Source organism: Dryobates pubescens, chromosome Z (assembly GCF_014839835.1).
Source record: "Dryobates pubescens isolate bDryPub1 chromosome Z, bDryPub1.pri, whole genome shotgun sequence".
NCBI lineage: Eukaryota > Metazoa > Chordata > Aves > Piciformes > Picidae > Dryobates > Dryobates pubescens.
This window is the reverse complement of record NC_071657.1, coordinates 35,834,952-35,847,889: the sequence shown is the minus strand read 5'-3', so window position 1 is coordinate 35,847,889 and position 12,938 is coordinate 35,834,952. Positions and strand designations below refer to the sequence as shown.

Here is a 12,938-nt window from a genome sequence, read left to right as displayed (position 1 = left end):
TCATAAACCAAAAATCAAATATAAAAACCTGAGATCTGACATTTGTTAGCTGAGAGATTGAAATTGTGGATGTCATATACCTTGACTTCAGTAAGTAGTCTTAGGCTCCTCTCCTGAGAAGAGCAGCAATACTTTCTTCATGCAAGACTGAACAGCATATGATATTATTACTCACTCACTTTATTGATGTGACTCCAAAATGCTGCAGGGCACTTTATTGTCCTGCCACTCTATCCCTTCCTTTTCAAATGGGCTTAAGTGGATTTTGTGTATTGTTTGTATTTAGCATCCTCTCTGCTCCTATTTGTTCGCCAGCTTCTTTTAGTGAAAGGAAAAATGTGTGACTCTTCATCACAACGTGCTCTTAAGGAAACCACGCTCCAGAGGAAATAGCCAAGAAAAACAAACCACCATAACCAGTGCTTGAATGGAGCCCCAGCAAAGTAAATAGTTGAAAATCTCTTGTTCCCATAAAGTTACATTAAAAACCCACCAGAACATTTCTGCTTGTGAGACAAAAAGCCAATAAAAGAGAACATGAAATGGGCCTCAAATATGACTATAACTTGGTAGAGTTAATAAAACCCCCATCCACTGTAGAAAGCAGGACATTTTCTTTTCCATTTCTGATGTCTCAAGACTGACTTTCACAGAAAACTGGGTCAAACCCATTTATCTACAGAACACACCAAAAACGTTCCAGTTGCAGAGCAAGATTTGCATTCCCTCTTGCTCAGAAAATACTTTTCAAAAATACTATGAAGGAAATGTCTTGTTGACATGAGACAGAACCACTCTTAATTCTCTCAGTACTTTTCCTTAACAACAGCATCCATTACTAGTATACAATTATTTTTGTGAAGTAACCATCACCTGGTTAGGGAAGCTGCTTAGTTTTGGTTTTGTTTAGAGCTGCTACCCAATAAACCACTCTGATTTTATTATTTTTTCACTTTCTGCCAGCAATTTTTTTTTTTTTTAATCGCCTCTCAGTTTTGAAGTGTCGCAATTTTTGTCAGTTTTTTTCTCTGTAATATTCAGAAGTCACATGTCCAAAAGCAGTACACTTGTAAACAGTTCTCATGAAAGCACAAGACTCTCACATGCTGCTCGGAGATCTATGCATCCAGGTGTATAATGCAGTCGATGTCACGTGAGCATGCCAGGGTGAAGGCAGATTATGAAAGCAACCAAGGACAAATATTCCAAAGTGAGCAAGACAAAAACCAAGGTGTGTTAAAAATCGAGAGGATGAAGAATCCAGAATATGACCCACATAAGTAGTCCACCCTCCAAATTTTCAGTGATGTAATATCCAGTATTCCATACCTAAATTATTAATTATGAAGGAGGAAAAAAAATTGAAAACACCATGAGAACAGAATAGAAAAATGCTGTAAGGACTTCCGTAGTACACTGTGACTTTTGTTTGGTTGGTTTTTTAATACTATGCACAGAAGGCATTCACACACTCTGCACACCAGGACTGATAGAAAATGGAAGTAATAAGAAAAATAATTTAAAAAGTTAAGCTGATGACCATCACTACAAAGTTTTCCTTCAGATGCACCCTCACTTGAGGGATACACCCCACAGCTGCACTTACACCTATCCTGTAACATTCTCCTATGTCTTATGTCAAATTACCTTTCCACACAAGACCAGTTTCTCTCCAACAGACTGGGAGAAGAACAAGTGACGAAGATGTGTCCTTCCTCCTATTCTTGGCACTCATCTATCTACCTTAAGTTCTGTTCCATGGTTTTTCTCAATCTATCTTCTGTATCCTTACCTTGTGAATTCCAAATTTTATTTTCAGGCCCAAAGCATGCACTCCACTAATGTCTCTAATTCATGTTGTATCTTTCTTTCATCTTTAGCTTAGCTGAATGTGCCAGCTAATGGTTTCCATTTAAGTTCCCATCCTCTTTAAAAATCTGACACTTACAATCTCCTCTGCAAAATAGAACTCCGAACCACAGGATTTCATTCACAGCATTCATCACCTGTCCACTGTCTTCAACATACTGTTTTGCACCTACCATAGTGGCAGACTGATCTAAATTTCCTTGATTCTCAACTCCTAAGTTGAGAAATGCAGTGCCTCTAATGGTTTTGCAGATGAGCTTTTATTTCTTTATATTCTTTTAAAGGCATATATATAAACAGAACATACTTGAAATAGCTGGAAGAAGCCACCTGATCACAGGCTCTGGTACTTACAGTGCATTTTAAACACAGAAATACTTGCTGGATGGGCAGTACAGCTAGGAAAGTAATTGAGATTTCTTGAGTGTGTTGGTAGTAATTTCTTGATGCAGTTGCTCAAAAAGCCATCAAGGATAAACTCTCTGCTGAACATGTTTTCTCATATGAAAGAATTGTCAGAGGAAAGGCTGAGATCAGCCTTGGCTGTAGTGACTACGACAAAGAATCAAGGTCAAAATCCTGACAGAAGCTAGTAGAACAAAAGGCCTGGACTTCAGGATAACAGACTCTGACTTCTTTTAAGATCAGAATAGCAGATTCTCGCAGGTGGCTGCTCTGCAGAGCAGAGAGACCCAGAAAAGTCAGCTGGTCTTCAACAGCAACTTTTTAAAAGCACAAGGAACTTCCAATCAGATGTGGAGGAATCTGAGCAAGCTTAGCAGGGGGCCAGCACAGATAAAGCAAGCTTCACATGCAAGAACAGGAACTGTCTGCCCCCAGAGAACAGCAGTACATTGACCAGTTTCTTCAGTGCTTTTTAAAGTTAAGAAATTGTACTCTACCCATAAGTAACTGCTCACTACTGGCTCAGAGGACAAACAATACAAACTTCAAAGACCTGTCAAACATGACCTGATCAGCCCCACCATTACTATTGCCATCATGAAAATCTTAAGTCTTAGGAGGAACCTTGTAATTCCTTCAATCTCCTTGTACCATAGCCTAATTTCAAAGATCCATATGTTCATTGTTCTGAAGCCAGAGAAACTACATGACATCTTTCCCTGCTTTCGGTTAGATTTGGGAAGTAGTTAGCTTGGGTTGTACTTTGTATTTATGGACTGAAGGAACAAGCAGTGGTCTGCACTTGTTTTTTTAAATCAGTAGTAATTAATTATCCCACAACACAGCCGGAAGTAATTACAAATAATAAAAGTATTTTCCATTAAAGGGAAAAGAGAACACTCCTAATGTTCACAGCAAAATGTAGAAATCAAGATTTGAATTAAAAATCTGACATAGAATATGGTTAATTACTGTTAAAACAAGGACAGGACTACAAACCCAGAACCTATTGCCTGTTATTTAGAGGACAACTACCTAAAGTCAGACTACTGTTAGGAGAAGATGCTTGTTATTACTAACCTTGCCTACTCCTGGCCAAGTGAAGACTCTTTGATTATGATGCATTGATGACTTTGCTTTTAATGCAATTAACTTGTTAAGTACCATTCCTCCAGAAGAACAGCAATAGAATATGTAGGGTTAATTAACAGCTAACTAACAGTGCAATCTGTCTAAACAGTACCTCTCAACCATTTTGTGTCTTAGCGTTTAACTCAATGCATCCATTTTCTCTTTCTCTGGCTATTACTGCTGTGACAAAAAAAAACCCCCATGCAGTCATTGGATATTACTTAAAGACAATCACCATTTTAACCCTGGCTCAAATAAAACCACCAGTGTAGCTTTTATAATGAGGGCTTTGTGGAAACCTTACATACGTCAAGGAAAACCATATTTTGCACTGTTCAGTTTGACTATGTACTTAATGAAGGACATTCAAGGAAGAGACTGCCAGTAAGCACAAGTACCTTCACTGATGGTCTTACCAGATGTTTACTGTCTGGGTAGGAAGGAGGTTTTACATTCTTACTCTTAAATGTATATGGATTTTTTTTTTAGAGCTCAATTATCAAACTAAATTGTGATGACCCTTCAGCCCTTATGGCATGGATAAGCAAAACCTTCTGCAAGGCCAGTCCACTTGAACCCAAAATATGACCAATTTTGAGAGAGTTGAGGTGCAGTTTTAACTTTGCAAAAACAGTTTCATTCCTGTATTTCACCTCTGTCATGACAGAGAAATTAAATCAACAAATGCTGTAGAACCTCACGTACAGAATCATAGAATCATAGAATCAATAAGGTTGGAAAAGACCTCAAAGAGCATCAAGTCCAACCTGTCACCCAAGCCCTCATGACTACTAAACCATGGCTTCAAGTGCCACGTCCAATCCCTTATTGAACACCTCCAGGGACAGTGACTCCACCACCCCCCTGGGCAGCCCATTCCAATGGCCAACAACTCTTTCTACAAAGAACTTTCTCCTCATCTCCCCTGGTGCAGTTTGAGACTGTGTCCTCTTGTTCTGGTGCTGTTTGCCTGGGAGAAGAGACCAACCGGACGAAGAATTTGCACCACATACCAGCAACTCTTTCTGCTCTGAAATCCTCCAGATTCACAACTAGAAGCTTTTTCTGTGTAAACAACACAGGCATTTTGAAGAAAAAATATACTGCAAGCTTTATTGCAAGAAAAGTTTGTCTTACTGATACAGACCTTTAAACAAAACTTTATTTCTTACAAACACTGGATTAAAAATACACAGAGTTTCTTTTTCTTTTCAAAATCCCCAAATTCAGCAAAAGAAAAGAAAAGAAAAATCACTGAGTATAGGATGATATAATCTTTGGTCATCACTGGCTGAAACAGTCATGGAGTCAGTGAGTGCTTTGGCTGTTTTCACATACGAGATTCTGTTACATGGCTAGCTACAGGCACCAGCCGTCAAGACAAAAAGGCACCATTGGGACACACACTTAACACATAATGGTATGGCATTAAAAATAAAATTCCTAAAGCAGACTAAACGTCAACTCCTTGCACAAACATCTTTCTTACAAAATAAGCTATGCTAAATGAGGCATATGGTGTGTAACTACAGTATTAATGAGACTTCTAACAAGCGGATCTCAAACTCACTTCTCCCTTTTCTGCACCGTGTTAACAGTTTGTGCATATGGCAGTCCCGATACAGCTCTCAGTCTTCACTACAAGTGCCATTAATTCAAGCCAGCACCATGCAGTAAGAGAATGTCACACATTCTCCTCAGAGAGACATTTTCTTCAGCTGCCTACACTTATGATAGTTTGTAGAGTAGTACCTTGTGGTTATTGGAAGGAAGTACAGTACAGTTTAGTTCTGCAGTTCTAATGGTATTAAAGCAGTCAAGGTATTTTGCTACAGTGGTTGTGCCTCTTCCATTACTTGATGTGGCCGATTCAGAATACAATCCTGTGGAACTGCTGTGAAATGTGATCTCTGCAGAGACTGAGATTTGAGTTCTTGTTCTTTAAGATTTTCTTTTTCTTTTTTGTCCCAAGTTTTGTAAGAGTACTTCTGAATATCCAGAAGATGTAATGCAGTGCTGCTTTGGCTCTTGATGCATTTTGAAATTACTTACCTGCTATTTCACAACTGCCCCAAATACAAAAGGAAACACCTTCCAAATCTCTTGGGTTGAGTTTTGGTTTTGGGTTTTGTTTTGGTTTGGTTTGGTTTTGGTTGTTTTTTTTTTAAATTAAGTACCTGTAAAATGTTATAGCTCAAATTTATAATTCTAAAGAAAACCAAGAAAATTTCCCTTTTGTTGACATAATTTGTATTTTCTCCATATATTACTGCATTAATAAATAAATAAACTTCTATAGTTTGTTTTATTTTTGGGAGGGTTGGTGATTTTTTTCCTTTCCCCTCTCCACCCCCCCTTTTTTTTTTCACTTAGAAACTATAGCAAAATACCCAAAGTGTTACAGGCTGCCAACTGGAAAAAATTAGCACATCTTTTTGTGCCGTTTAGTGCCATATGATGAGTTCTTGAACTTCAGCTTTTTAATATATTTTAGGTTAATTTAATTTAATTTAGGTTAACCATGATTGCCATTGTAAGCAAAGGTTTGGAAGTGTCAGGGTTTAAGATACTCTTCTGTAAGGGTAGTTCTGCAGTCTTGGCAGGGTGGCAAGAAAGGGCTCTTTCCTTCTCTTTTCCTCCCCCAAAAGCCAGTGACTATTCTTTAAAGCCTTTGAAGAAGCAGATAAGCTCAGGTGGATAGATAGGTGAACAGAAAGTGAAGAATGGGACTTAGTCTGTAAGATGGCTAGTAAAGGTCTATCCACAGCCTCATTCTAAGAGCTTCCCCAAACTCCCCCAGGAGGTAGTTGTCCTCATTGCTGTCTTCCAGTTTCTTTAACTTGTCTTTTTTATATAGAGGAATGCTAGTGACTTCCACTGTGTGAGTTCCAGGCACTGATGTTTTCTTGACTATGTGCAAATAACTTAGTCCATCCTTCTGATGGATTCTAAAGATGCCATCATCATTGCCATGTGAGATGATGTAGCGCACATGGTTGGTAAGGGGCTCAATGGCTGGCATGATTTTTAAGAGATGTTCTTTGTTGTCAAGTCTGGAAGTGTTGACTCTCATCTTCAAAGGACTATCCATGTCTAGGCTTTCCATGCTAATGTGCTTGATCTGAAGTGAAGGAAGAAAGATTATTTAGAACAGAAGAGACACTGATATTCACTGGCATTGTGACAATAATAATATGTCATTATTAACAGTTTCTGTATTTGTCAAAATCTAGCTGTGAAAGAAGTAATGTATATCATTTCCAGCTGGCAGAACTGCTTGATTGCATGTAACACACCCTGTAAATCTTACAGGCTTCCCACACAAGCTTAACAAGACAATTAAAGCTGCAGCATCAGGTCTACAGAGAGGGCTCAGATTTCACATCCATTTCAGAACCATTTTTAACTTCACACTTGCAAAAATCCATGTGAAGAAGAGAACTATGTTTACCACTACAGTAAAGACTGTGAGGCACAGTCTTGTTCTTATGATCACCTTCAGTGAGGAACATTACAGAAACACCACAATGCCATATGGGAATTATCTGAAAGTTCTGTTTGAACTGTTTTAATGAATACTGGCTTCTAAAAACAAGTAGGCTCATAATCTGATGTGAGGGAAGTACAGTGTTTATAAAGGAAACTGAAGTAAGAAAAGAACTGACATGTAGCCTTCTGAAGAAGGGCTAGAATGTCACATTGCCCAATTACATCCTATTTGGACCACAGGTGTGGAGAAAAGTCTCAGCACTGGTTGTTTTCTTTTTTGAAAATTCAGTCATGTGTTCTTTTTTAATTTGAACTTCAGTATAGTTATGCTGCAGGTGTGAATGTGTCCAGAGATGTTAGCTGTGAACACGCTGGGGGGCGGAGGGCAAGAATGAGTGTGTTCCTAGGAAACCCATTTAGAAAGCTTTTGAAAGTGCTTCTGCAACAATACCTAGGCTGTAGCCTTCTTTAGGAAACCTGATACTAAGTGAGGTACCTGGCCTGCATGTAAAGATCCTTTCATGCTTGTAAAAATAGCAAAGGATTTCTCTTTCTATGGGAATACCACACATGTGTATTAATATATAGTGTAATTAAAAACACGTGATGAAAACAAAGCTAATTTGTGGTCAGGAGCAAGTGTTTTAAATACTGCACTCCATAGACACCATTAGTCTGAGACTTTTTCTTTCTTTTTTTTCACATACTTTTATGGATGTTAAACCTTTCATTTTTACTGTGTAATTCTGTTACTAGAAACTGAAAAGGTTAATGCTATAAAAGTAATAACAAGATATAATTATGCTCAAGATACAAAATTAACTGTGAAATAAATAAAAAAAAAGCTTTTCAAAACATCCACATATTTTTGTGGTGGGCTGACCAGAGAATTCAGACTGGAACAAGTCCCCTGGGAGTGGTGGTGGGGAGGGAAAAAGGGATGTTTGTCGAAAGTGTAGATGTGTGTGTGGAGGTCAAATGTTTAGGCCACAAGTGTCAACACTATAGCCTACAGATCAGAGGTTACAGTATTACTGGCTTCTTTAGAAACGTTATCAATACAAGAACTGGCTTTGATGGCATCACACAAAGTAGTGTGTGTTAAGGCTGGAGCTTCTGGATTGTCCTTACTTGTCCTTTTAGAAAGGAGACTTGTTTCCACTTTTGTTTTTAATGTAACTTGTGTGGCTAGTGCACCTTACCATTTCAGTGCAGGGTTTACACTTTGCCTGTCTGCATTACATAGCTCTTGTGTTCAGGGCGAGGCTTGACAGGATGCTTGGTTGCATGGTTTAGTTGATTAGGTGGTGTTGGATGATAGGTTGGACATGATGATCTTGAAGGTCTCTTCCAACCTGGTTTGTTCTATTCTATTCTATTCTATTCTATTCTATTCTATTCTATTCTATTCTATTCTATTCTATTCTATTCTATTCTATTCTATTCTATTCTATTCTACTACCTGAAGGAAAATCTATCTGCATCCTCACTTCTGAACTGAATCAATTTTCCATCACTGCCCATTTCAAGATCTTGGCAAATGCTACAGGACAACATCCTATCATACAGACAAGGCAGACAACAGATATATAGGTATAGTCTTCCAACTTTTGGGAAAAAAACACACAAGGTGTAATTAGTAGGGCTGGTTTCTTTCATGAGTATCCCATAACTCGTTTTTATCAATCCATAAAATGTAGTAAGAAAAAAACATATTGTGAAGCCTAATTCTCTAGTACCCTCAGCAATTCTGCAAATACTAGACTTACATGTATCAGCTAGGTCATGAATGCTAGACCCCCACGATTGTGAGTGACCATGGAATGCACACTTAGACTGATGACCTGCAAGACGGTCATCATGCAGGCATGCCCAGTTTCCTAGCTTTCCGAAGCTGTACGAAAATTATTTTCCTGAGTGTATTTTGAGGAACTAGACCACAATCCTGTGTGACAAAGGATTCTTTACAAGCTTTAAAAACTTAATCTGTTCATGGCTGTTGATGTCTGATTGTCACATTGTTCCTGCCAATTGTACTCAAGTGTGAAAAACATGGCGGCAGGAGAAAAAAGTTTTTTTGCCACTGAATGTAGTCTGTTAAAAATTTCCCTTCATTTACTGATAGTGGTGAGTATGGTGTTTCTAAAAATACCCCAAAATACATTAGTAAGTTCTTGTCCAGGTACGTACAGTGTCATTAGCACTTCGCTTCTTCCTGTTTTCTTTCTTGGAATAGCTGTTGATCTTGCACTCATAACATGCATCAGGGGACAAAGCATTCTCTTCATCAGCATCTCCATCCAGCGGCAGGAACTGGCCTTTGTTAAATCCTATCCCCGAGACACAGTGACTGTTGAATAAAAACCATCTGGTTTAGTTACTTCTTGCAGTTTATCAGCTGTCCTGTTAAATGGAAAGTGAGTACATGTTCTCTGTTCCAGTGTCTGCATCCCCTTCCTTTCCCTTCCCTCAGCAGATGGTCTGCACATGACTTTTATGTACACTGCTGTGACATATACTGTGTGAAATAGAAGCACTGGCTTGAAAGCCTACATAAGCTTGATTTGTAAGTTTTACAAAGAAACAGAACAAAAGTAGTCTGCCCTGAACTTTGGAACTAAAGAATGTAGACACTGTCATGTACCAGAACAATGTTAATTTGTTTAATGTTCTGGGTTGATCAGTGCAGTAACAGTCCTCACTGAGCAGGGTTGGGAAGGAGTCCTTGTGCTGGTAGTTGGGGGAGAAAGCAGAACTAATTCTGTAGTTTCATGTAAACATGAGGAAAAATGTTTTCACTGTGAGGATGATGGAACATTGGAACAGGCTGCCCAGGGTGGGTTGCGGAGTCTCCCTCTTTAGAGATATTGAAAACCTACCTGGAAGTGTGATCTGGCAGGGTGGATCCTGCTCTGGCAAGGTGGGGTTGACTAGATGAGCTGTCCAGGTCCCTTCCAGCTCCTAACATTCTGTGATTCTGTGATTCTGTAGTTTAATGTGGCTATACACTAGGTTTAAAATTAGTGTCACACTGCGTGTACACACATCTTTTTTTCTAGTTTATGGATATTGTGTGGAAAAAGAGTGGAAAGGATGATCAAGTTGCCTGTTCTCCATTTGCAGCTCTGCTGCTCAGTTTGACTAGGGTCCAGCCTTAAAAAGTGCCCAGGCTTGATAGCCTTCTGGATGTAGCTTTGATGAATGACTATGTGGTGGTACTCACCCTTGTCCAACTCTGTAATAGCCAGGTGGACAGCCACAAAGATAGCCACCTTCAGTATTGGAACAGCCATAATTGCAGGGGTTCTTAGTAGATGAACACTCATTCACATCATGGCATGCACTGGAGAACTGGTCGTAAGAAAATCCAGACGGGCAGGCGCATTTGTAACTTCCGAGTGTGTTGTGGCAAGAAGCAGAACCACACGCGTTAGGATTGGAGCACTCATTTTCATCTAGTAAGCAAGCAAAAGTATACTGGCATTTTCTAATCTGACAGGCAAGCATGATGTAGCTAACAGATCACAATATCTGTGAGTCCCAAGGCTCTGCTATATCCTTGACCTCATTACCCCATAGAGACCTGACCTCTGAGCAAAAGGTACATCGGCAAAAAAGTACATCGGTACGTCCCACAAACATATAGCTGGGCTGCACAGATATTTTGGGATACTGTTACCTTATATGGACTCACTCAGTGCCCCCTTCAAGGTATGTCTCCTGCTTTGCATAGAGGTTCTCTTTGCAGAGGTACTTAACACCTCCTTTGCCTCAATTTTTAATAGCAGGATAGGTTGTCTTCTGGACAACTGGCCTCCTGAGGTGGCAGATGGAGGCAGGGAGCAGTATAGTTCCCCTGTAATCTAGGAGGAAGTAGTGAGAGACCTACTTAGCCACTTGGATCCCCACAAATCCATGGGACCAGATGGGATCCATCCTAGGGTGCTGAGAGAGCTGGCAGATGAGCTGGCCAAGCCACTCTCCATCATTTTTCAACAGCCCTAGCTTACTGGAGAGGTCCCAGGTGACTGGAAGCTGGACAATGTGATGCCCATCCACAAGAAGGGCTGGAAGGAGGAACCAGGGAATTCCAGAGCTGTCAGCCTGACCTCAGTGCCAGGCAAGATTATGGAACAGGTCATCTTGAGTGCAATCACACAGCACTTCCAGGATGGCCAAGGGATCAGGCCTAGCCAGCATGGATTTAGGAGGGGCAGGTCCTGCCTGACCAACCTGATCTCCTTCTATGATCAGGTGACTGCCTGGTGGATGTGGGGCAGGCTGTGGATGTAGTCTACCTGGATTTCAGCAAGGCCTTTGACACCGTCCCCCACAGCAAACTCCTGGCCAAGCTGTCAGCCTGTGGCTTGGACAGCAACACTCTGTGCTGGGTTAGGAACTGGCTGGAGGGCTGAGCCCAGAGAGTGGTGGTGAATGGTGCCACATCCAGCTGGCAGGCAGGCACTAGTGGTGTGCCCCAAGGATCAGTGCTGGCCCCCATCCTGTTCAGTATCTTTATTGATGATCTGTATGAGGGGATTGAGTCCATCATCAGTACATTTGCAGATGACACCAAGCTGGGGGCAGGTGTTGATCTGTTAGAGGGTTGGAGAGGGACCTTGACAGGCTGGACAGATGGACAGAGTCCAACGGCATGAGATTTAACACATCTAAGTGCTGGATTCTACACATTGGCCACAACAACCCCATGCAGTGCTACAGGCTGGGGTCAGAGTGGCTGGAGAGTGGCCAGGCAGAAAGGGACCTGGAGATACTGGTCAACAGTAGACTGAACATGAGCCAGCAGTGTGCCCAGGTGGCCAAGAAAGCCAATGGCATCCTGGCCTGTATCAGGACTAGTGTGGCCAGCAAGAGCAGGGAAGTCATTGTGCCCCTGTACTCAGCACTGGTCAGGCCCCACTGGAGTCCTGTGTCCAGTTCTGGGCCCCTCAGTTTAGGAAAGATGTTGACTTGCTGGAAGGTGTCCAGAGAAGGGCAACAAAGCTGGTGAAGGGTTTGGAACACAAGCCCTGTGAAGGAGAGGCTGAAGGAACTGGGGTTGCTTAGCCTGAAAACGGGAGACCTTATTGCTGTCTACAACTACCTGAAGGGAGGTTGTAGCCAGGTGGGGGCAACCAGGACCAGAACAAGAGGACACAGTCTCAAGCTGCACCAGGGGAGGTTTAGGCTGGATGTTAGGACAAAGTTCTTCACAGAAACCGTGATTGGCTGTTGGAATGGGCTGCCCAGGGAGGTGGTGGAGTCACCATCACTGGAGGTGTTTAAGAAGAGACTGGATGGTGTACTTGGTGCCATGGTTTAGTTGATTAGATGGTGTTGGGTGATAGGCTGGACTTGATGATCTCAAAGGTCTTTTCCAACCTGGTTAAGTCTATAATTCTGTAATCCTGTAGCTGGTTTGGAGTTTTGTGGGAGCTGTTTGGTGTTACTGTCACTCCCACTCCTGTAGAGCAGTTTTAAGTAAGTAGTGGTTGAGCCTTTGGAAAAGCTGCCTGGTGTGCTATCCAATGTATACTAAAGTAATTTATATATCTAGGACTAGGACAGTAGGGTGAGCCTGTAAGAAATGTGTAGCAGTACTCAAAGCCATTCTCTGATTATGACGCAGAGAACTCCGACAGCAAACTTGAAAGGTAAATTGGCTGTTACGGTGCCTTGTGAGCAGCACAGGTTGGGGTTTGTTTCTGGGGGTCAGTTTTTATAAAAAAATACTCCCTCGTTTCAGTTGGTATGGCAGTTAGCTTAGCTCATGAAATACAGGAAAAAATGAAAGACTGAATGAGCTAAGCCTACAATAAAACTGCAGAGCTGATTCATTTGTCCTTGTTCCCTACCCAAAGGACTGACACTGGTTTTAAGACTGTATTTTGAAATTAGGAAACTGTTAATGACTATGTTGGTATTTTTAATCCTCATTTACTATAGATTCTACTTGGTAGTATTCTCAAACTGTTAATGACTGTGAGGGATTCTTTGCTCCAGCAGAGATGCTTTTAGGAATTGAATGAACTTCTTTCTTCCTT

General features: G+C 40.9%; 1 protein-coding gene across 1 annotated transcript in view; it reads right to left on the bottom strand.

Moving 5' to 3' along the window:
• Positions 1-6,151: 6,151 nt before the first annotated feature.
• The window catches only part of FBN2 (fibrillin 2), a 183,559-nt gene continuing 176,772 nt past the window's right edge, over positions 6,152-12,938 (bottom strand). The window contains exons 63-66 of the mRNA XM_009901310.2: positions 10,118-10,349; positions 9,081-9,244; positions 8,075-8,082; positions 6,152-6,526 (exon numbers count right to left, since the gene is read on the bottom strand). Coding sequence (XP_009899612.2) covers positions 6,152-6,526; positions 8,075-8,082; positions 9,081-9,244; positions 10,118-10,349 — 779 coding nt within the window. The remainder of the gene's footprint in view (positions 6,527-8,074; positions 8,083-9,080; positions 9,245-10,117; positions 10,350-12,938) is intronic.